The 24,229-nt window shown below is 34.0% G+C and overlaps 3 protein-coding genes and 1 long non-coding RNA gene across 4 annotated transcripts; 1 reads left to right on the top strand and 3 right to left on the bottom strand.

Moving 5' to 3' along the window:
• Nucleotides 1-4,366: 4,366 nt before the first annotated feature.
• LOC135130360 (uncharacterized) lies at nucleotides 4,367-5,122 on the bottom strand. The gene is made up of 3 exons (XM_064057729.1): nucleotides 5,016-5,122; nucleotides 4,726-4,959; nucleotides 4,367-4,661 (listed from the first exon to the last, which is right to left on the bottom strand). Exons 1-3 carry the CDS (start codon nucleotides 5,030-5,032, stop codon nucleotides 4,451-4,453), a joined length of 462 nt encoding a protein of 153 aa, XP_063913799.1. The 5' UTR covers nucleotides 5,033-5,122; the 3' UTR covers nucleotides 4,367-4,450.
• Nucleotides 5,123-6,467: 1,345 nt separating this feature from the next.
• Ebi (ebi) lies at nucleotides 6,468-13,201 on the bottom strand. Its single transcript, XM_064057621.1, has 6 exons — nucleotides 13,043-13,201; nucleotides 12,683-12,970; nucleotides 12,353-12,633; nucleotides 7,392-7,544; nucleotides 7,151-7,342; nucleotides 6,468-7,097 (listed from the first exon to the last, which is right to left on the bottom strand). Exons 1-6 carry the CDS (start codon nucleotides 13,098-13,100, stop codon nucleotides 6,597-6,599), a joined length of 1,473 nt encoding a protein of 490 aa, XP_063913691.1. The 5' UTR covers nucleotides 13,101-13,201; the 3' UTR covers nucleotides 6,468-6,596.
• A 107-nt stretch (nucleotides 13,202-13,308) lies between these two features.
• On the top strand, nucleotides 13,309-14,260 carry LOC135130267 (uncharacterized). The gene is made up of 3 exons (XR_010280715.1): nucleotides 13,309-13,485; nucleotides 13,698-13,921; nucleotides 13,985-14,260. It is a non-coding gene; the product is annotated as an uncharacterized LOC135130267 (long non-coding RNA).
• A 5,849-nt stretch (nucleotides 14,261-20,109) lies between these two features.
• LOC135129817 (uncharacterized) lies at nucleotides 20,110-20,564 on the bottom strand. Its single transcript, XM_064057078.1, has 2 exons — nucleotides 20,470-20,564; nucleotides 20,110-20,413 (listed from the first exon to the last, which is right to left on the bottom strand). The coding sequence occupies exons 1-2, from the start codon at nucleotides 20,550-20,552 to the stop codon at nucleotides 20,170-20,172; spliced, it is 327 nt and encodes a 108-aa protein (XP_063913148.1). The 5' UTR covers nucleotides 20,553-20,564; the 3' UTR covers nucleotides 20,110-20,169.
• Between the last annotated feature and the right edge of the window lie 3,665 nt (nucleotides 20,565-24,229).

Raw genomic sequence — 24,229 nt, 5'->3', positions numbered from 1 at the left:
TATGATTTATTCCACAAACTTTTGAGCTGACGTCATCAAGTTTTTGGAGGGGATAAGCAAATATTTTTTGACTAAAGATTTATGATGCTCTTTATAGCCTTAAAACATCTGCAACATTTCAAAGCATTCTGGTTAGCAGATTAAAAATTAAATTTCAAAATATTGTTTTATAATTTTGATTTTTTTTCCAAAAATCTGGACGTTTCGGGTGAAAAGTCGATTCAGAGTTGTAAACTACATGTGTAGGACTATGTTATTTTATACAATTGAAAACCCATTTACTATGTACAATTTTGAAGTGACGTCATCGCATTAGTGGTGGGGATGATTAGACAAATTTTGGTTAGCGTTTTACCATCTACATGGTATTCTTAATATAAGTACAAAATTTCACAACAATCGGTCGAGTACTTTCGGAGATTATCTGTCTAATAAAAATCCGGGACAACAGACGGACAGACGGACAGACGGACGGACAGACGGACAGACGGACGGACAGACGGACAGACGGACAGACGGACGGACAGACGGACAGACGGACAGACAGACGGAAATGGGAGACCTATTTCTTCGTCTTCTAAGGGTCATGAAAGATCGAGAAAACGTAAAAGTAGAGAGTCGGCCGACGGACTCGATTACAATACTTCCTTTGCTTACGCTCGGGAAGTAAAAACGAGTTTCATAAGGCAAATATTGAGGCACGAATCCAAGTTTATAGAACGAGCGGCGAAGCCGCGAGTTATATAAAGGATGAGTGCCTCAATGGCCTTATGAACGAGTTATTTATACTATTTTTTCTACCGCACACGTTTTTTCCCAAAATTTAATTGAAATTTGCATTTTTTTTTAATCTGGGGACTTTTGTTGTGGTTGGTGATGGGTCGGTCTGACACTAACCACGAAATATTTCAGGTTCGAATTTTCACAACAACAATTGTAATTCGAACCAATTCGAGTTTTTGTAATTTAAAATTGGTTAAAATGTCTTGCGAAGAAGTTACGCGTCCGGAAACATGGGAAATTTTAAGTTTACATTTGCCACTGACATTCACCTGACATTTCTCGTCATGGCTACCAATCTTACCGATCTAAATTACACCAGATCTATTAAAGAACGCCTTTCCGCTATTAACGAACTGCTGTGACGTCATTTGCGTGCGTTAATAGCTCTATTAGAAAACCAAAAAACGTGGGCGGTAGAAAAAATTATATAGCAGTATTATATATATTAATCCAACGTTAAAATAACAAATAAATGAATTTTTGAGAAAATTTTGGCAACCATGACAAATCGAGGTCTGGCAACACGGGGTAGAACTGGTAGAACTCTAGTGTACAAAATTTGGCATATCTCATATTTCATTTCACACGTCTTATTTCTCATTTCACACGTCTCATATCTCATTTCGTATACTTCATATTTCATTTGGCACCTCTCATTTTTCACTTCGCACATCTCATTTTCGATTTCACCCATCTCATTTTTAAATTTGTCCCACATCATTTCTCATTTCGCGTTAATTTTCCACTTTGCACATTTCATTTTTCATTTCCCACATCTTGAATTTCATTTCGCACACCCCACACTTTATTTTGCCTCTCTCATTTCATTTAATATTCCTCACATTTCATATTTCATTTCGCACCTCTGATACTTCATTTCGCACCTCTGATACTTCATTTCGCACCTCTGATACTTCATTTCGCATATCTCATATTCCATTTTGCATTTCGTACGTTTTATATATCATTTCACACATTTTGAATTTCATCAAAATAAGCGTAGTAAAAACGTTGAAGGACTGTACTCAGAAAAATATTAGCTGGCCCGTTTTTCATGCCGGTGAATCTAGTATGAACAGACATTGAAAGTTATAGTTTTTTTAATATTATTTCTAAAAAATAAAAAATCTCTAGTTTCTTATTTTTACTTCCCGAGCGTAAGCAAAGGAAGTATTGTAACCGAGTCCGTCGTCCGACTCTCTACTTTTACGTTTTCTCGATTTTTCATGACCCCTAGAATACGAAGAAATAGGTCTCCCATTTCCGTCTGTCTGTCCGTCCGTCCGTCCGTCTGTCCGTCTGTCTGCCGTCCCGGATTTTTATTAGACAGATAATCTCCCAAAGTACTGGACCGATTGTTGTGAAATTTTGTACTTATATTAGGAATATCATGTAGATGGTAAAACGCTAACCAAAATTTGTCTAATCATCCCCACCACTAATGCGATGACGTCACTTCAAAATTGTACATAGTAAATGGGTCTTAAATTGTATAAAATAACATAGTCCTACACATGTAGTTTACGACTCCGAATTCAGTTTTTACCCGAAACGTCCAGATTTTTGGAAAAAAAATCAAAATTATAAAACAACATTTTGCAATTTAATTTTAATGTGCTAACCCGAATGTTTTGAAATGTCGCAGATGTTTTAAGGCTATAAAGAGCATCTTAAATCTTTAGTCAAAATATATTTGGTTATCCCCTCCAAAAACTTGATGACGTCATTTCAAAAGTTTGCCGAATAAATCCTATCTAAAATGTACAAAATATGGTGAGTCTCTTCTTGTGATTTATCATTCCATTCAAATTTTTTCGATTTGTATATACAGGGTGACTGAAAAAAATTAATGAATGCGTCAATTTATTTTATTGATTTAATCAGGAATTACAGAACCGAATGCATTAAAATCGTGGAGATGTTTTAAAGTTATCATAAGCATGGTAAATTTTTTATCAAAATGTATTTGCTCTTCCCCCCTAAAAAATTGATAACGTCACTCCAAAATTTTGCTGAATAAATCCTATGTACAAAATATGATGCGTCTGTACTTGTGATTTATCATTCCATTCATATTTTTGGATTTGCATATACAGGGTGACTAAAAAAAATTAATGAATGCGTGAATTTATTTTATCGATTTAATCAGGAATTACAAAACCGAATGCTTTGAAATCTTGGAGATATTTTAAAGTTATTATAAGCATGGGAAACTTTTGTTCAAAATGTATTTGTTCATCCCTCCTAAAAAAATTGATGACGTCACCCTTAAATTTTGCTGAATAAATCCTATCTAAAATGCAAAAAATATGATCAGTTTGTACTTGTGATTTATCATTCCATTCATATTTTTTAGATTTTCTTGAGAGGTGGCTCAAAAAAATTAATGAAGTCAATTTATTTTATTGACTAATTAAAGGCAACACTTATTATTAGTATTACATTGGACCAACCCAATTTGGTAGACACAAAATTTTTTAAAGTAAAAACTCGGTTGAAACATAAGGGTAGCACGCTTATTTACATCAACTTTAACATTACAGACGTGCATTTGTTTTATGCGCTGACTAGGTTCCGCGAATGTGGAATAGACATGTTTATAATCAACCAATTGTGAATTTCACCCTCAAAAATTAAAATAAAACCCAATGTTTTACATAATAAGCGGAAGTCGAAGCAATAAAACCGATGGTCGTTTTGTTTACAGTTTCTCTGTTTGACTCTCATGTATGCTGTCACGCTTGTCATCTTAAATTAAGAATGTTTATACATAAACGATTTTCAGTTGCCTCTCATATTACACACCGGCGCCGTATACGTGAGTAAATTGTTTCGTTATTTTATTGATTATAACAAATCAATATTCAAAACGACCCAATTCATTTTGCCGAAAATTTGGGAATACAATAATTTTATTCTTAGTATTACACTACATCTATCCCAACTGATATACGTGTCCTTGCAAAAATGTTGATGACGTCATCGCATTTTTTTTTTAAATTCCCACTACAAAAATGTAATGAGAAAAAAAACACAATAGGCATGCAGTCGTCAAGTTTCCGACAGCGAGGGAAGTACTGTCTAAACTCTTTAGACCAATTTTTTCATGTTGGAATCTTCCTCTGCTAAGATTTCTTGTTTATTTTTATGTGTACTATCAGGTTCAGGATTAAATGACGATTTATGGAGAAGGAAAGAGCTAGAACTAGATACAAACAAGCATACAGCAAGTGGTTTCGAAACGAGAGAGAGAGAGGAGATACATATAGAAAGAGGAAGAGATTGCTATACTCTAAATTATCGCTGTTATCAGCTATTGATAAATTAAGGTTTTGTTTGTTAACTAAACCATTGTATTTTTTTAAACTAGCTTATCGCTAGTCCACAGATAAAATACTTTCAAATAAGTACTTATATCTCATTCGTATTATTGGTACCATGACTAAATATTTTTTATTAAGTCCGGGCGGCAAATATTGGTCAAAAGATTCTGAGAAAAATACAAGACAACTGTATATTTCATCAAACAGAATGTATTCTAATAATTCTTTTCACACTGTGGCAACAATAATACAAAAAAATGTAAGATCAAATCACTTACTTGCAATATTTTACTTTTTTTTTTTTTTCGTTCTATACATTGCTTGTACATATTCTGTAGTCAGTTTTACAGTTTTATAAATTCCCAAATTTGTGCAGCTGTAGAAAGAAAAAGTGCTGGTCCGGCCGTACTGGAACTACCATTAATAGCCAGAGAACTTCTTATAGCCTCATTGACAAAAGTGTCCGAAGGGATTTCCCACTGTTGCCATAGTGAACCGTCTTTTTCAGACACTATAGCGTAGTGAGGTGCTGTACGATTTACATTCAACACATACCTGGTGTAACAACATAAACACAATTAGATGTTGTCATAACTTAATAATACATAAAGTGCAGTACCCATTAATAACATTAACTAGATAAAACAAGTTCGTAGTACTTCCACATTGAATCGTCCACCTCTGTGCTGCGAGATTGGCGTTATAGTGTTGAATTCTGACATGATTTGGATCAGAACAATCTATCGCGAAATAGTTGATGCCTGGGGCCCGAAATGCGTATATTTGTGCTGTGTTGCACTCTATTGCTGGTACTGCCGGGAAAAGTACGAACACCATGAACCATAAAAGTAACCTACCAAATTTAAAGTTATACGCAAATGATTTCAATGATAATAATCTTTACTTAACTGGCTAAAGTAGACCATTGCAGCTTCTAGGAAGATGATAGGTCGGTACTCACTATGAGTACACGAACTGAACGAAAAACACTGATAACCTAATCCATATCCATTGTCAAGAATCTTCAAATCTCAAATTTTCTGTTGTGTATCTATCTTTCATAAAGAATTTTATTATTTCAAATCATGTAATCTCTGATTTTGTTCTAAAATCGTCACCATTGTGGAGTGAATAAGCAAACAAAGCTTTATTAAAATTATAATCGGAAAATTGTGGTTAAAACCATACAGAACTCTATAAGTCTCATTTAGCGAAGATCCACAACAAATTTTTTGTTTTCGAAGTACTCTTCACGCTTGTCCCGATGTTTCATTTATCAAATCTAATTTTTCATTTCTCACATTCATTTTTTTCTCATTTCCATTTTACACATCTTATTTCTGATTTCGAATGTCACGTTTCCTGTTTCACACATTTCATTTCTTATTGACCCTTTTCCTGTAAGATCGTAAAACTTCCATAGTGACTTTCCGTGCGCACGCATCTTCAAAACCACGTTGGAAATAGTATCCGGCACTACGGCAGCAGAGCAAAGGCCTGTGACAACAAACCGCTTTGACAGAATGCAACCGGAAACACATGCGTAATCTGTTGCCCATTGGTTATTTTTAACTTGGCGCTCCAAAAATCTGACTTCGCCTGCGCGATGTTGTCTCACTCTGTATCATTGGAATTTATATAATATCTACTCACTTTGCTTACAAGAAAAGGGTCAATTTCGTTCATCCCATTTTTATTTTGCATATCTCATCTTTTGCAATCATGTGCAAGTTTAGTTCCTTTTTGGTAGTTGGTAGTTCTGCTACGAAATTTGTAGGTAGAGGGTTGGTAGAGAAGTTTACTTGTTTGGTGCGTCACTGTTGTTTTGTTTTGGTGAGTGAAAGGACGCGGTAAGGAAGCTAGATTAAGTTTAGTTGGTTTAGTTTGTTTAACGAAAATTAATCCTAACGACGACGACGCCAGTTTCCCCAACACGCGTAGCTAATTCTTGCAGTTTTTCCAAGCGGAAATATACGTATTTTCGACCGACGCTAACACGTAGTGTAAATTTGTTTTACTGTTTGTAAATTCACAGTTCATGTTAAGATTTTAATCGTTAACTGGTTCTAACACAATTTAACAGTCATGAGATTGTTTAGATAAAGGCTCATCCTTTGTTTTTCAACCACAGAGACGCATTTCTCGCGATTGTGTTTGTGATGTGCTGGGGACAGTCCACGATATAAACACTCAAAGCTAATTGTTTTATGTAACCAGTCACTTGGATCATGGCATAATTTCACATCATATAAGTTCATTGTTTGACACTTTGATAAAGTGTGGCATAATTTAATATCATGTAAGTTCTGCAAACCATTTAATTCCACAATTTTACTATCACACTTCCAATAAAAAACACACTCATATGCTAATAATTTTATTGATGTCATTGTGAACAATGACAATAAACTGCAATATCGGCCTCTTTTCATAGTTAAAATATAAAATTATCTACAAGTATGTACTTAAAACTAAAAGTAAAAAATCCAGTTATAATTTGCGTAGATCTAAAACAAACACGCTACCATCCGACGCGCTAGCACCCACTTTGTCGCCCCGCGAATTCCAACAGACCTCGAAAATCCCGCCCGTGCCCTTATAACTGTGCACCAATTGTCCGGACTGCGTCGACCAAATATGCACGCACTTATCAAAACTGCCGCTCGCTAAAAATTTACCATCCGGACTAAACGCAACCGAGTAAACCGGTTCCGTGTGCTTCGTCAAAGTATGAATACAAGTGCCCCTTTCCACATCCCACAACCTAACAGTAGAATCAAAACTAGCTGAAGCCAATATTAGATTCATGTTCGGATTCTGCGTCCCGGGACCCGTCGGAGACCACTTAATCGTGTAGATTTCCTTCGAGTGCGCTTGCAAATCGTGGACGCAGTTATCTTGCTTCATTGACCAGATTTTCAGGGTCATGTCGTCGGAACAGGAAGCGAGGAAGTTGCCTTGAGGGTCCCACTTGATTGCGTTAACTTCGTTCTAGAATGATAACATGACTTAAGACAGTTCTTAAGGTGACTTAAAGATGTTACCGTGTGGCCTTGGAACGACTTGATTGGTTTATCCAGTGAGAGTTTGCATACATGGATGCACTGATCGGTTGAGCAGCTGGCGAAAGATGTGTTGGTTTGCCAGTCGACGTCCAGGGCCGGAGCCGAATGGAAACTGAATTGTTGGGTGCATTGTCCACTTGCTGCGTCCCAAATTATTGTTGTTTTGTCGACCTTTGGGGTAATTATGAGGAGGGATTTTATTAATTTGGGGGGTACTTACGCCAGCTGAGAGGATGTAGTTGCCTCGTTTATTCCATTTAAGGGCGAAAATAGGTCCTTTATGTTGGCCTAAAGTGCTCGCTAGACGACCGTCTGTTGTCCAGATTCTTGCATATCCGTCGTAGCTACCAGTTGCCAATAGGCTTCCATCACACTAAAAAAACATCTTATTAGGATTTGCTTTACAAGTAAAAGTGAAGTTTAAATAATGTAATGGTACAAGTGATGTATTTTTTATTTTAATTGTATGAGTTGAATCGAATTATCATAATTAATTTTACTTCTTTTAATTCTAGTTGCATGTGCAAACTATACCTGTGATCTATTAATCCGCCCCTATTTTTAAGCTTATGAAAGTAGGTTTTTGGAAAAAAAAAATTATATATGTAATACAATTTTACAATTACAAAAGCTTAACGACGTCTTGGTTAGAAGAAAAATGTTTACCCAAAGTTCCAAGAACACAAAACTATTTTTTATCCTAATAAATAGGGGTTGTTACAAAATAAATATTTCCAGAATAACCTTTTATAATTCATCTATGAAACTGTGCTTCAGGGGCGATGTAAGTTCTGTATAAAAAACTTCAAGCCAATTTTTATTCTCAACCGCAAACGAAGGAAGTATTGTATGTAATAGAGCTCAGCGGACGAATGATTACTTTCAGCGTTTCTCGACGTTTCATGACCTCTAGAGCATAAAAAATAGGTCTCCATTACCATCCGTCTGTGTCGATTTTTATTTGGCAGATAATCTCCGAAACTACTGGACCGATTGTTGTCAATTTTGATATGTATGTATGTTAATGCAATTCTCAAATTTTGGAAAGTGGAATGAACCGTTCTTGATTTAATCAATACAATAAATGGCTTCACGATTCAGAATTTACAAACTTTCTACAATAAAATTAGAATTTCGGTATTCGTCTACACGGCTGATACAAAATTTAAAAAAATCTGTATGTCCAAGGTACACAATGAAGGCCCATACATAACCCACAACCACAGATATATAGATATAGATTCTGTTATTAATTTCCAGTCCCACTCGACAGAAGAACATAATTTGCCCCACCCACCCTACCTGCTTTTCAGTGATTGGGTTTATCCGATTCGATTGAAATAAATGATATTTTACTGAAGATCAATAAAATTAGTCTTTAGAATAAGAGGGTGGTGGGCAGGGCTAGTACTTGCTAAAATAAGACTGATTTCGGCAAATGACATACCCTCTAAGAAAATAGGGGTGGGTGGGCGGGGCTAGTATTTGATAAGATAAAACTGATTTTGGCACTTTTGACATTTTCGACCATCTTTCAACTATTTGCGAAAATTAGTTTTTTTGTAGATTTCGATATCCAGAAGTCATTTTTGGCTTCGTTTTTTCCGAAATTCCTAGCGTTTTTCCAAAATCGCTAATTGAAATATACCAATTTTTACAGTTTCGTCAAAATAGCTCCCTACAAAAATTTTGTCGTAGATAAAAAAGCAAATTATTATACATTTTTGCACAAAATACAATTGTCTTAAGAATGTAATTTGTGATTTTTATATATTCACAAAAATGTTTAAAATTTGTTTATTGGAGACAATACAGAAATCAGGACAGGTCAGGTCACGTTAGATTAAGTCAGGTCAGGTGTATGAAATAAGAAATAAATTTTGTAGCAAATAGTATAACAAAAAGTTACGATTAGCGCTTTTTTTACTTTTTTCACATCAAGTTATTTTCCAAAATTAAATAACACTTACTATGCAAAGTTGATGACGTCATTAAATTATTAGTGGGGATTATTAGACAAATTCTGGTTAGTGTTTTATCATCTACATGATATTACCAAAATATATGTAAAATTTTAACAATCAGGCCAATAGTTTCGGAAATTATATTTAAAAAAATATATCGTCTTAGAGGTTGTAAAAATAGTTTTTTGGTATTAATTTGATTTACTTTTATAAGATTTCATTTAAAGATGCGGTAAAATAAAAACCTGATACGTTATTTCGCCCCTGAAGTACACTCCAACAAATCCCGCTTCTTTGAAAAATATAACATTTATTATATAATAACATACTTCAACTAGTGACGTCAATAACACTTTCGTAGCCAACTAGCATGTACCCGGAATTTGCAGCGCAAGGGCTACGAAAGTGTTATTGACGTCACTAGTTGTAGTATGGGGTACATGCTAGTTGGCTCCGGCGGACGGTATTTGACCCTCTGCCGAAAAATGGGTATAGGTAAATTAGCTCCGATGGTGCAAGGAAGGTAGATTTTATGGTATGTACCTCTTACGGTGAGGGGATCATCTGCAGATACGTCATTTCCTGCTGTCGCAAGAGATGTGTTGTTTGAATTACAGGAACATATAATTCCATAGTCATCAAATTTTTATGTCTAGAAAGTGGTGGCGGTAAGGTAGTTACAAAGGGGTTTTCTGGTATTTCCCAGATTTGCGGGGTCTTTGAAGTAAGAGGATAACAATCGTTACGGTGAGAGTAAATATTTCTATACTTTTATTACTATCTGCACTGGTCGAAAATGCCCATTCAACACAAATACAAAATTTCCGGCCGAAAAATATCAGTTTTTTCTTAAACTTTCTTGTGCCCAAGCGCTTAAGATAATTGTTACAAAATGGACTGTTTGGACGAAATGATTAGTGAAAAAGGGAAAACAGTTCTGTTAATTAGGTAATAATTATAAATATAATTTTCATAAAGTGTTAGCTCAAAGTGTTATACGTTGGCAGTGTGTAAAACGTGGCTGTAAATCGTACATCAAGACGAATGCTTCGAATAATAGAACAAAGTGGTGAACATACTCACGAAGCGACTGAAACTTCAAAATTAAACAGACAGAAGCTCAGCAATTTTGTTTTGGTTTATATTTACCTTATCTTTTGCAGCAAAATACAATACTAACAAAAATAAAAAAATATATATTTACCAAGCAATAGTAAATAAATTGTTAAAATTGTTAGGGGTAATAGTTCGAACATATATGTGTTGTTTTTCTTAAATACTTATCGTTGCAATGATGAACGAATAAAATTATAAATAACAACTTTAAATGAAATTTAATTTTTCAGTTGGCATTAGATATTAGGTTTTGTGAAAACAACCACAGTTCTGCGTTACCCGTCATGCAGGCAGCAGGAGATGGGGGCCAACTAGTACATGCATCTGGCGGGAGCCAATTTACCTGTTAGTCCGGAGCCAATTTACCTGTTGCTTAAGATTCAAAAGTAGCCGCCGGAGCCAACTAGTATGTTCGCCAAATTCCAAGGGGGCTCAGTCCGCACAAGTGGGGACAAAATCAAATATATTTGAAGCAGATAACCAACAGGAAAATAAGTTTTTCAATGTCTCATTACATGCGTGAGTTAGACCATTTACGTTTATACTTCAAAAGAATTCAATTATTAGCACGTTCCGATAACAGGCATCTACGTTAAAAGAAAATAAAATTTGATTGATTTTGTTTTCTCAAAATAGAGGTCAAATATAGTAATACTAAACGCAAGATAGATTCGTAAACCATAAGTACCATAACCACATTATTCAATAAAAATTTAGATGTTAACATTGCGCAATATAATGAGCGGACGTCATCAAATTGTTGGTGGGGATGAATAGCCAAATTCTGGATAGAGTTTTATTTACCGTCTACATGATATTCCTAATATACGCATAAAATTTGACAATAATCGGTCTAGTAGTTTCGGAGGTTATCCGTCTAATAAATATCGACACAGCCGACAGACAGACGGAAATGGGAGACCGCTTTTTTTGTAACCTAGTGGTCATAAAAAGTCGAAAAAACATGACAGTATCAAGTTGCCCAATGGACTCGATTACAACAGTAAAAATGGAAATTTCTTTTATAATTACAAAAAAATAATTATTCCTTTAAAAGTCTATTCGTGTACGCCACTGTTCAGAATCTACTTGTCAACTGCTGCGCAACACTTACTGATTCACCATGCTATTCTCAAATTATTTCATCTTTAGAGGCAATTCTTTCGGTTTCTGAATTACTCTATTATTACGTTCTGGATTATAGAACATCGTTGAATTTTTACCCGAAAAACTCATCCCTAAACACATTACACAGCACAAAGACGAAATGTCTAACATGTCTATGTGGTTTTTGGATTTGAAATTACCAATATTAGTGTATTTTTTATACCCTACACTAGCTAACACAGTTAATTCGGAAATAATATTTTCAAATTAAAACTTAATCAAACAAGACATACGGCAGCTGGATTTAATCTGTAATAAATTAATTGTCTAATTAGCATCACGCGAATTTACTAGGTAAACAGTCTCAGATAAAAGTGTAATAATAATAACAATAATAGTCACGATGGCAGATAAGTCTACGCGAATAATATCTAAATTTGAAATTATTTTTTCAAATAATCTGGAATCAATATAAGATAGTTTTTATTCTTTGTCAGATGATACTTCATATTTTGAGGCTAAAAATATACTTGTACGCTTTTAGCTTCAGATTCATTGAAATCAATTTAGACAAAATCTTAATTACTAATAATAATAGTGTAATAATACGTAGTCCTCTAGCAAGTTTAGAAATTTAAAGTTAAAAAAAAATGGTGTTGGCAACATGAACGTGTTCCTTGTTCAGTTTGACAGTTATGGTCAAATAACTGTTAAATAAACTGTCAAACAGCTGTTATGCCAACATGACTATTTTAAAACTAAATTTCATGGCCTACTAGATGACTTTTTTTTAGTCATATGGTACCTTATGGTACATTAAAGTTATTTACATACAACTCTAATAATCCATACAAATTCCTTTAATAGAAACAAAATTATGAGAACATACGGAAGCCTTGAGATTTGTAAAAAGCCACTTGTTTATATAAGAGTTAAAGACGTACACATGTATAATTTCACAAATTCCTAACTCACTAAAAGTCAAATCACTTACATTCCAGTCTAAAGAAGTTACATCCTTATTACTGGGTACTTCAGTTCCACCTTTCTGAATACAGTGCCTCAATACCAACTGATTTGGGCTAGTAGTGTTATCTGACATATCCCAAATTCTTGCTGTACTATCCCCTGACCCACTAGCCAACAAATCGGTGGTTGGATTCCATGCACAAATAAAAACTTCAGATTCATGGCCCCTCAACACCGTGGCTTTTGACATGGGTATCTCAATTGAAGTATCCACCTCCATATTCTCATTCTGTGTTGACACCACAGCTACAAACATTAACATATAGCAACCTGTAAACACAACTCCCAAATGTACCTTCTTCTCCATTCGTATCGGTAATTTCAGCCTTTATGGGTTGTTTTTGCGCATTTTGTTGGTTTTGCCGACTCGCCACCACATCAGGCATAACAGCGTCGATTAAACTTAAGCTTTCGACTAATCTTTGTTCCAGTCCATCTTCTCCTATACTGATTTCAGCTTCAGTGTATTGTAAGCCTTTTTGAAGAATACTGAGAAGGGCCGCAGGTGGGACGAGGGCTCCATTGATATTGGAACGAGAAATATGCGATTCTATCCCAAAAGTGTAAGCAGAATGCTGGAAACCTGTCCAACGATGTAAAACAATAACAAATAGTTGCTAGAAAAATTAGGTTATGTCGGACACAGCCTACTCACCGGATTCTTGTAGGTATCGATAAACGAGAAAATTAACTTCGTCGCTTGAAAAACTCATTCTGGTAATATTGTTTAAGCAATATTACGGTTTTTCACGGCAAATTCATTAAAACGACGCTACAAAAACATCGAGCTTTGTGTTTCTTGATGCAATAAATATGGCAACAGCGTACGTCACTGACCTGTCATTTTATGGCTTAGCGTCGAGGCCGTGTTCACGTGAGGTGGATTTACGGAAAAGGGACGCTTGGTGCGGGTTCACTTAAGGAGAAAATTAAACCAACTGATGGGGGCGATTTTAATTAGCCAAATACACTGACGTCATCCGAGGTCATTAAGATGGCAGCGTTTGACAACTAGCCGGTTTTCTCATAAGAGTCAATGCTAATATTTTCGGAATTCATTTAAATTTGAGAATGTGTCAAGTGTGTTTTTATAGTTTGGTAAGTTTGTTACAGTTTCTAGACTGTGTAGATATCTGTAAAACGCACCATAACGTTTGAATATCCTTAAAAAATAATGTTTTCCAATGTGATGTACAGGTTAACTTCGTTGCATCTTATATTATTTGTTTTGCAAATTAATTCTGTGTTAATGTACATCAATGTTTTTTAAATACACTAACATCTTAATATTATAATATTTTGTATTTTAGGAGAAAATGCCTAAATTTTGTGCTGTTGTGGGTTGCGCGAAATTTTGCGCTCCAGAAATGCGGACAAATTTTATTTTCCTTTCCCAGCAATTAGCAACAATAAAGGTAAATATATACAGGATGGGGAAAAAAGGCGGAAGCTTTGGTTAAAAGCCTTGAAACGAGTGGATTTAACGAAGCCAAAGTAAAGTATTCCTATATTTGTTCGGATCATTTTATTTTAGGTACAGTAACTACCTATTAGATTTACAGTTTCCTAATAAATCACTACATTGGTGCTCTTTTAGGTAAACCTGCAGATTTGTCGGATGTGGACCACCCTGATTATGTTCCATCACAAAATTTAGGATATCAAAATAAATCCACTAATAATACTTGTAATGTTGAAAGACACAGTCGTTTAAAAAAGAGAAAACTGAATAAATGCCTCTAGACTTTTGAATGCACGAATTTCATTGTGGGTTATTTTACTTATTCCAAAAATAAAAAAGTTTAGAATGGTATTCATTGTTATGGTAGGGACATCGTCTAAACACAAATTAAAATCACTTGCACTCATTATATAAGGATCTACGCCGTTTAAATTGTTTAACTTTTGTACGTATCTGTTTTTCTCTTTGACGGAAAGACATCGTGCATAATCACTTAAGTTATCCATAGTTTAAAAATAAATCACACATCTTCACTAATTAAACCATGGAGGAAGGAATATAATGGAGGGAGTGAGAGTTCAAATAAGTGATCCCGCGCCAAAATGCGTGAAAGCAATAAAAGGTGCTTCAATATGGCTGCCGCTTCAGTGGCGTATCTTAATAGTATTCATAAGGGGTCCCACTACTCAAAATTATATTCAATGCAAATATTTTTTTTAGAATATCTAAAATTTGAATTTTACTCATAGAAATTTATTTTGTATAATTATAATCAACAAAAAACCCAAATTCACATCAAAGTTTTAATTTTTGCTGCATAATTGTTGCGAGATCTTTGGAATAACATTTAAGGAGATAATATTATAAAGAAAAAACATTAGCCAAGAATAATAAAATCATTATATAAAATTATAAATGACTGGTAGTTACGCTAAGGTTTTGGGGATAGGGTGAGGTTAAAGAATAACAGACGAATTTGTATATGTTGTAATTCTAGAAGCTTGATTTTTTTTTTTATTAATCCAATCAATGCATATCATTACTTGGTCTTAGTACCAGTAATCATAGAAATGTTGCCTCAATGCCAGTCATTTTCGGGTTAGCGGTGGGTCTTAAAATAATTTTATTAAAAGGCAGTAAGAGAACTGTACTTTATAATTTGTATAATAATTAATATTAATTTACAAATATGTACTAGATAATAATAACATAAATAACATATATGTTTTTATAGGGTATTAAAAGAATACAATATTACAAAATAAAGATAAATTCACTTAAAGGAAATACATACAATTTAAATAAAAAGAATACAGGATTACTACAAAGATGAGTTCGTTTCAACTAAAGGTTTGATACTTTTCTGAAAAATAGTATAAGAATAAAAAATATATATATATATAAGAAGAAACAAAGTAAAACGTCAACGCAATCAAATATGTTTTAGATTTTCTCCATATAATAAAACTTAACATGTTGTTTACATTTTTTTTTTTAAATAAACCACATTTTGTAACTTTATTGCCCTTTAAAATGAATCAACTTAGTATATCTTTGCCTATCAGAATCTACTAAATAAGACTTACTTTTACAACTGTATTTTATACGCAAATTCAAATAAATATTAATTATTTCTTTCAACAAAAAAGATGTATGGGGGTGATTTCTATGAAGCAATTTCTCACAGTTTAAATTTTCAATGATGTCAATTACAATTTTGCATTTACTAAGTTTGATATGTACTCGCTCATGTGTTCTGTAAGTTTTTTCACTTTGTACGCAAATGGCAATCACATCGTCACTAGGATAGCTCAATCCCCCCTTTGATTTGAAATCAACAAAACTTCCTAATAAGTTCTCTTTTATACCAAAAAGGCATGATATACATATTTCACATTTCAAAGATTTGGCTAATTTAAAAGCAACAAATCCAGCAATGTAAATGACAACTTCCTCACAAAAATTTGTTAAAGATTCCTGCGTAAAGAAATAATTATGTTCAAAATTAACGTCACTTTCCTGAGTAACTTGTACGTCACTCGTTAATATCAATTGATCAGAATTAATAATATTTTCGAGTTTTTTAATTCGAGACGAACATGTCAAAATATTTACTTGCTCTAAGGGTACACAGTTTCCAAAACCACTGTGATTTATTTCTGCGTATATTAATAATTTTTTATATGCAGATTTAAACTGACGAGTAGTAGGGTTATTATTGCAGCCCCCTAAATTTCTAATTTGGAAGAAAAAATTTTCCAAATGATCTTGACTGCATTTATAGGTGGGCAGATACTGTAAAATTGACGTTCCTCCATCACCCACTACATATTGTTCATAAATATTTAATACTGCATGTAAACCAGCTACAAAACCTATAAAACCTGTTTTACGGGGCGAGTGAATAATTAAATCTTTGTTAAAAAATCTCAATTTGGATATATACGAAGTAAAGCAATTCACAAACGTTTTTACCTGATTAATATTATACTTATTTAATGCTTGCTTGTAACCAAATTCCTTTATTCTGCGCGAATTCAATATGTCAAAAGCGTCATTAATATTTAAAATGAAGGTAGCCGTTGCTCCACAGTTCTTAAACTGATCAAGCTGTAAAATATCTCGACAAAACGTCAAAGCTTCACAGACAGACCTGCTTAATAACTGTGTAGCTAGAGCAACTTTCATTTTTTGTTTAAAAAAATTTATATGTCTTCTACGTAGTTTGTTTGCAAGGTGCAGCCCTTCATTTTCTTGCAGTTCATTTAGAAGTTCTAAGTATTTAAAATCAATAACATTATTCTCTCCATCGACTATTCTTCTTTTGTCACCAAATGTGTTACGTATTAATTTCATCATGTGTGAAGGATCAAGTAAAAGAAGTATATTCTCTTCACCAAAGTTTGTTTTCAAATTAGAAGGGCTAAATGAGCAACCTAATGCAGATGCCATTGACAAATTTGTCACACAACCATCAAATGTAATATTGCTAATTTCAATTCCTACACTTTTTACTAAAAATAAACACTGTTTTAGTAAACCTAATTTTTGCTCACTATTTAAAGAATGGCTTAAAAAGTAACCCACGGGGATTTTCCAAGAGCCATTTATAGCAACCAGCATGAAAACTAAAGCTTCTTTGGCCTCTTCATTTTCATTTACTTCGATTATACTACCCATATCAACTAATATTGTTGCCCATCATATTCAATGCAGCGTTTAATAGCAACTTCATCGAACACTAAAGAACACACAATTTTACGTTCTTCAGCCTTTGCTTTTAACACATCGAATGCCTCACTTGTGAAACCTGGTGCACCATTCACTGAAGAATACCATACAGACAAAGTTTTTGGGTGTGGAAGACAGTCCATGAATTGTTTTCTTATAAAAGAAAAAGCCTTTGGGGAGTAGAAATGTGTTGTAACGGCAAATTTTCTTATTTCTGGCCCATATTGATTTGGCAATGGTTTGTTGTTAATTTTAGCCCACATTCTGCTCAACAGTTCTGTATTTTCCTGAAATTTATTAACATCCACACTGTTGTTTTCATAATAGTTGATTTTCTTCCTTAAACTTGAAACAACATCTTTCAGATTACAAATTTTGCGTTGCTGTTTTGAGGTTCTGCGTTTTAACGTTTTAATAGTGCATTGTTGTTGTGACACTAATGTCTTCAGGTTGTTAATTTGTTGTTTCAGTAAAACGTTTGCACATGTTTTTGTTGTTAAATTTTCAAGTTTCTTTGTAATTTCAAAAACTTTATTAGACAATTCATCTTCTATATTCTGTTGAGGCTCTACCGAAGGTGCGTCACAAACTTCTGTGTGATGCGTTTCATTGCCTCTAAAGGTCACTACATTGGTAATCTAAAATAAATATATGTATTAATTGTTATATCATGCAGCATGTGAGTTCATTTAATACCCTTTCTTCATAAGTATAAGAAATAGTTGGTACTGAATGTGGTCTTAAAACTACTTTCTGGGCTGATGTTCTATCAAAACACTTTTCTTCAAAATGAAATGAATACAGGAAAAAGTTGTTCACAGACACAGAATTTCCTAGGTGAAGATAAAGGAAGTCTGTCCACAGTTTCTTTAATTCAGGTTTCTGGGGACACCTAAAAGCAATTCAAAAATATTCATTAGTCCCTCTTAAGCAAATATTAAACGAAAAAATACGACACACCTGTGAAACGTTATTTTTTCTCTACCAATTGTTGACCTGGAGCCACTCGTAACTTTACACAATTTGCAACTAACCATTTTAAGTTTTTAAATAAACATGAAACGCTTATCGCAAATTCAAAACAAAACGTTCACACTAAACACGAGGTTAAAAGCGAAAATGACAAAAACAGAATCGTACGACACTGGTCAGTGCTGGCTGATGAAATTATTAAAGTAAGCATGCGCGGTGAAGGGCGCGCTAATTGAAAAGAGTAATAAAAGGTGCTTGCACTGGTGCCAAGAATTTACATTGCCGAGATACGGCGCACTCCCTCCATTATATTCCTTCCTCCATGAATTAAACCCGTTACATTAACCTCAAACGAAAATATTAATATCCGATTTACCGCTTAAAACAACGGATGTATTTTGGGTAACAAGGAATTCAGACCAAAACAGCGTTCTGTATTTTTATTTTTATTATGTATTTTTAAACTCAAATCGGTAAAAAAAGCACCCTGATACACAGAAAAGATATGAAAGAAGCTATTCAAGTGTTTATTTTCTAGATAAATACCCACACTTTTAAATAAAATGCGAAAATGTTAACATTGTCACTTATGGAGTTTCAAGGCGCTTGTCAAACGCTGAGTTCCCGCCACAGCGTGACGTCACGTGTTATTGGCTAATTAATTTAGAGATGAATACAGCTAAATGTTATGAATAAAGTATGTAGAGGGGATAGTACACTCAACCAGTCGTTTGTTTATAATTAAAATTAATCCATGTTTAAGTTTTCAAAGTCACGGTTTTTTTTTACAGATGAAGGAGGGGATGACGATGGGTAGAAAGTCTCTATGAAAAAATTCGTTAGAGCGAATGTTTTCAAAAAGTAACGAGTACAATTTAAGACCATTGGAGAATATAAGTTCTACAACCAAAGGTTTAAAAACATCCGTTTATAAACTCGTACAGTTGGTTGCATACACGGATTTACTTTTGAGGGAATTATTTTCAGTAAAATGCATATAATATTTAAAACTAATTGCTGAAATGTAACATGACAATATAAAAGAAGTTCGATGGTATTTGGATGGGCGTTTTAAAAGAATTAGTAAAAATGTAAGTAAATAAAATATTCACTTTTTATATAAAGCACAATATTTTATTATGTAACGCTGCAGTACATGTTTCAGTACACATTGCCTTCTTCAGGTAGGAAATGAACTTGTGACAATGGTAACAGGTGATCAATAGTAGGTATGTACTTACCAGTTGATATACTTATACTTACTTTATACATACCTATACTATGATTTCACGCTAGTGGGGGTGAATTTTTACAGTTTTGTAAATGATGCAAAGAATAAAATTTATTAACAACAATAAAAATGAAACAAACAGTATACATATGTTGATGTGGTAAATGCCTAAAAAACCATACACGAGGAGGTATCTTGGCCCAACTGGACGGAAAATTTAAGAACGAATTCAAGAACATAAGAAATACTTTTACACCAAACTTTAACACTAATTGTACGCCTTCGAGTACCTTGAAACCAAAGGCGCTATGTTAGCATGAAGCATGGAGGTAGAATATTACTTTCCTTTGAAATAAACCGTCTCAACAGATTAAAAGTATTGTTCAATGACCAAACAGACGTAAATAAATCCCCTTTGCTTAATTTACAACTTCATATAAAAATTCGCTCCCAATAACCCTAAATATAGATAAACTGTTACTATCGTCACCTGCCGAAAGAAGGTACTGTGCACCGAAACACGTGTTGCAGTGTCACACAAAAAAATACCGTGTGAGTGCGTTAATGATGAATTGATGAACCATTTTTTTTTTGTTGGCAGTTCTGAAGTGTTGTAATGTAAGCAATGTTCTATCGCAATCATTAATAGTCACTCGGTATTTTACTCCTGCCATCAAAATTTCGTGACGCAGCGGATAAAGTTACAGGACCTCGGGGTTGGAATGGGGCTTTTTTGTTTCTTACAGTGTTACTGCGATTATCTGCATGTTTTTCTCTGTGTAAAGGTTATCACGAATAAATTGTCACAAAATCAAATAATTTCAGATATAATAAAATAGGTTTTATTAACATCTCATAATGACATCATTATTATGTTGACGACGTTTTATTTTCTCCTGCGGGTATTGTGGTGTTTGTTCTGGGGACGAAGAATCTTATTGGCTCCTCCGAACGCTGTCCTATTTATGAAAATCACAAGTCCCCGAATCAGCATCTCCTCCCGGCGTGTTCGTTTTTCCAACAGCAGTTGCTTCTTGAGGGTCTTGCTTAAAACTGGGTCGCCCCGGGTGATGCGTTCCCACCGGTCGACGGATCTGGTAGCAGTCACAAGTGACCGTGGGTCCAAACACCTGCAACAAACAAAATATTAGTAACAAGTAACAACAAAACCAAAACTATAACTTACCTCAGGATGATGACCCAAATCTCTACCGGTAAATTTGGCAGAGCAAATTCACTAGCGGCTACGAAAGGCAAAATGTGAAACATCGTAAAATCTTATCGTGCTAGGCAGAGGATAAACTGACCACATCGTGAAGTGCTGGGGTTTATATAGCCGATACGCGCTCCCCTTCCACTCGATCAACGGTGGAGTGGGAAGAGCGAGAGTGGGGATGCGATGCGGGTGCGGTAGGTTTGAATGGAGTATGTTTGGTATTTGTCGTAATATTTAAGAGTTTTGAATTGTTTTGAATTTTGAATTTTTCGCATCGGCTGTCAGCAAATTATGTATTTCATTGAATTACATTCGAGCCATTCATTTCTAACCGGATAAATGTTTCTTTCACAAACTCAATCAAGTTGCTTTTTGACAGTCTGGTTGGAAGAACTAATCTCTCGATTCTGTGGAGTCTCCACAATTTATTCGCAGTTTTTCTCGTATAAAAATTTATTCGGCTAAATGAGTATGTCTTGCGAAAATATTGACTGAAAGTCGAGTCTATGATTCTTTGATAATACCAGGGGCGGCTGGTCAGGGGCGGCAGGGTCGGCCACGCCGTACCAGTCATTTTAAAATACTTAGTAAGCGTTGAAATTAGAAAATAAAAAAAGAAATAAAGTTTGAATGTACGTTAGGATAGACCATATATATTAAAAATATATTTTATTATATTGTAGGTACAAAATAAAGCATTTGTTGCTAATTTTAAATGCTGATAAACACGCTTTGCCGGCGAGATTTCGGCAAGCCGTACCCAGGAATGCATTATGCTCGATGTTTCGACTTCGTAGCAGCTTACGGTTTCATCGTTCTCTTTGTCTAGTACACTGTAGTAGACAAAGACCTGGCGGAACGTATGTTGTGCCAGGTCCGGCGAAATCCTCCTTCGCCGTACCCAGCAACGCGAATTTAGTTTTTAAAACGCTTAATATTTAAGATAGCTAACCAAATTACAAAACAATAATGGCTTCGATGTTCTTCAGTGCATACTATTTTTTTTTAATAATAATTGTCGATTTAATACATTTTTCTGTGTATGAATAACAAACGAAAAAAATTACATTAAATTATCTAAAATTTTATTTTTCGTACATAACTTAGCTACAACATAAATGCGCTTTTTCTGTATTTTTAGCATCTAAGCGTTTTCAGATATTTCAGAAACGAATTTAAAGTTTTAAATCATTTTAATTTTTCAATTATTCAATTAATTTATTTGACAATTTGTCATATACATTAAAAAAAATAGATGTAAATGAAGATAGTTAACAGTTGGTACTTTTATTATTACTTTTTTTATATTTTTTAACTGCATGTCATTATTTAATTATTATTATTTAATTGTGGATGTCCGGGGTCGGCAAGCCGTATAGCCGCCGGTCGACGGGGAACTCAGTAAAAATAATGTTTCGGTGGTTCTCAATTAATGATAAAGCAGAACAAGTAGAATTAAGGATTAATAGTATTTGGAATCAAACTGACATTGTCAATTTCCTATAAAAAATTATTTTAACAGGTCGAAACATTTGAGATGTTTTGTACATCCTGGCACGTAAAATGTCAGTGGTTAATGAGTAGTAGCCATACATTACAAAAATATATAACACCAAGGTGTAGACTCAAAATATTTGGCCGACCCGAAATTTTGACCCACCAGCCGCCACTGGATAATACTTATCGGTTTTCCTCAATTCTGTATGAAAAAAAAGGGTAACATTTATGGTGGAGGTACTGGGAATCACCCTCTGTTAAGACTACTGATGATGCCGATGTGCGTCAATGAAACTAACACTGTTTTTGACTAACATATATTATATTTACAACACAAAACATAATACATAAACATGGTGTGATACTCGCTCGAGAGATCATTGCTTTTCCATCTGTACTGCTTTGTTTTTAAAACGCACACAAAAGTTTTTTATGAACCGTAAACAATATGCTGTTACTCTAACTAATTTTTTTCGGGTGTACTGATAGTATTTAGACAGAATGTCGTTTTGATTCGGGCATATCTATGTCTGTAAGTACGCGATTGTTTAACTTACAAAAATCTTGTTTTGGCTGTCCCAAGATTTGTGGACCTTCCCACCACAGTTTTAATTGTGTTAACTTTTGAACCGTTGTTCCGCGGGATAAAATATCTACAGGATTATCAGAGGTCGGTATGTAATGCCACTTTTCTATATCAGTCAGAGTCTGAATTTCAACAACTCAATGGGCAACAAAATTTTTTAAATTACTTGGTTCAGTTTGTAACCAGGCTAAAACAATTTGTGAATCACTCCAATAAAACAGATTATTGACAGATATGTTTTAGATCTGCATGATCTTGTGCATTAGTTGAGTAAGCAATAGAGCTCCACATAATTCCAAACGTGGAATTGTGATAGTTTTCAGAGGTGCAACTTTTTTTGAGCAAAGTTAACGTGATTGGTTAATACCGTTAGCGGTTTTTGTGGAAATATACATACATGCGCCCTATGATACTTGGCTTGTATCACAAAAGCCATGAATTTCAATTTTTTGGAATTGATAAATGATTGATATTTAGAAAATCTTTAAGGGTCCCCAGTATATAATGAAGTAATTTTGTTTGCAACTTGTATAATAATGGAAAATCATCTAAATAGTGGACTGAGATCTACTTCGTTTTTGTTAAAAAAGTGACCAAGAAAATTACTACAATAACAACAAAATAAACCTACACCCACTGAATTTAAAAAATAAGAGATTTTAGAAAGAGTAATTAAATTAAGGTAAATCAATTATTTATTATAATAATTCAATTTATTTATTTAATTTTAAGTATAAAATTCCTCATTTTAATAAATCCAAACTTCGTCGTGAAGGAATGTTACTAACGAGATTGATATATTCTCCAGAAGCTCTAAATAAAGTCCAATTGCTTATAAATTGAAATGCATTGTCGTTATAATAGTATTATTAATAAATAAAGTTACAAATGTATACCATAATTTCGGACAAAAATAAATTTAAAATGTATACCATATTTTCGGACGGAGGGAGTATAAAAATTAATAGAAAATAGAACACACTGCTGCTAAAACATTGGGGTTCGCGGTGCGTGCAACACGTGTGCTGGTGTGCGGTCTGTGAATAGTGTTCAATTTTGGATTTCTGCCCCTGTGGGGGTCATCTTGGTTTGCATAATTAATCCCTAGTTATTAATTTTTGATTTCTTTCATCATTTTTTATTATTTTTTTTTATTGTATTTTGGTTACTATCACTGGAATTGTACTGACCTTACTGATATTTTCTTTTGCACGGCGTTCGTTGGAGGTTGTGCATATAGTTTCTTAGTTATAGTACGCCTTAATTATGACTATTAAATGCAGTAACTGCTTCCTTAAGATTGGGCGCAATGACTTGAATGTGTCATGCAATCAGTGTAAACATGATAATAAACATAAAATTCGGTGGCTTAACGGTAGAAAGTTATCAAAGTATGGATAATAAAGAGTTACTTAATAAGTGACTGTGCTGATTTTGAAAAACTGAAAAAAATACTTCATCTACTGATACACAAACTGATTCTGCTGATGACGAAATAGTTACCATTTCTGTTGCTGAATTAAAACATTTGGTTACCAACATTATAAATCGGGAATTGCAGCCACTTATTCAGCAAATTGATTCTCTTAAGTCTGAGATCCAGCAATTAAGTAATCAGAATACTCAGCTCCGGGAAGATGTTGTAAA

The sequence above is a fragment of the Zophobas morio genome, unplaced genomic scaffold, assembly GCF_036711695.1.
Source record: "Zophobas morio isolate AGI-343-1 ecotype UQ-CSIRO unplaced genomic scaffold, CSIRO_AGI_Zmor_V1 ptg000017l, whole genome shotgun sequence".
NCBI classification, from domain to species: domain Eukaryota; kingdom Metazoa; phylum Arthropoda; class Insecta; order Coleoptera; family Tenebrionidae; genus Zophobas; species Zophobas morio.
This window is presented reverse-complemented; position numbering and strand designations above follow the sequence as displayed.

Excerpts from the sequence above, each read along its gene's own strand:
- LOC135130360 (XM_064057729.1), bottom strand. Across the intron at positions 4,662-4,725 it reads CTAGTTAATGTTATTAATGG|GTATGTGTTGAATGTAAATC; the intron begins GTACTGCACTTT and ends TTGTTACACCAG.
- Ebi (XM_064057621.1), bottom strand. The coding sequence starts at position 13,100 with ATGAGTTTTTCAAGCGACGAAGTTAATTTTCTCGTTTATCGATACCTA. Across the intron at positions 12,971-13,042 it reads TCGATACCTACAAGAATCCG|GTTTCCAGCATTCTGCTTAC; the intron begins GTGAGTAGGCTG and ends ATCGTTGGACAG. Across the intron at positions 7,098-7,150 it reads AGTCGTTCCAAGGCCACACG|AACGAAGTTAACGCAATCAA; the intron begins GTAACATCTTTA and ends TTATCATTCTAG.
- LOC135129817 (XM_064057078.1), bottom strand. The coding sequence starts at position 20,552 with ATGTTTCACATTTTGCCTTTCGTAGCCGCTAGTGAATTTGCTCTGCCA. Across the intron at positions 20,414-20,469 it reads ATTTGGGTCATCATCCTGAG|GTGTTTGGACCCACGGTCAC; the intron begins GTAAGTTATAGT and ends TGTTTGTTGCAG.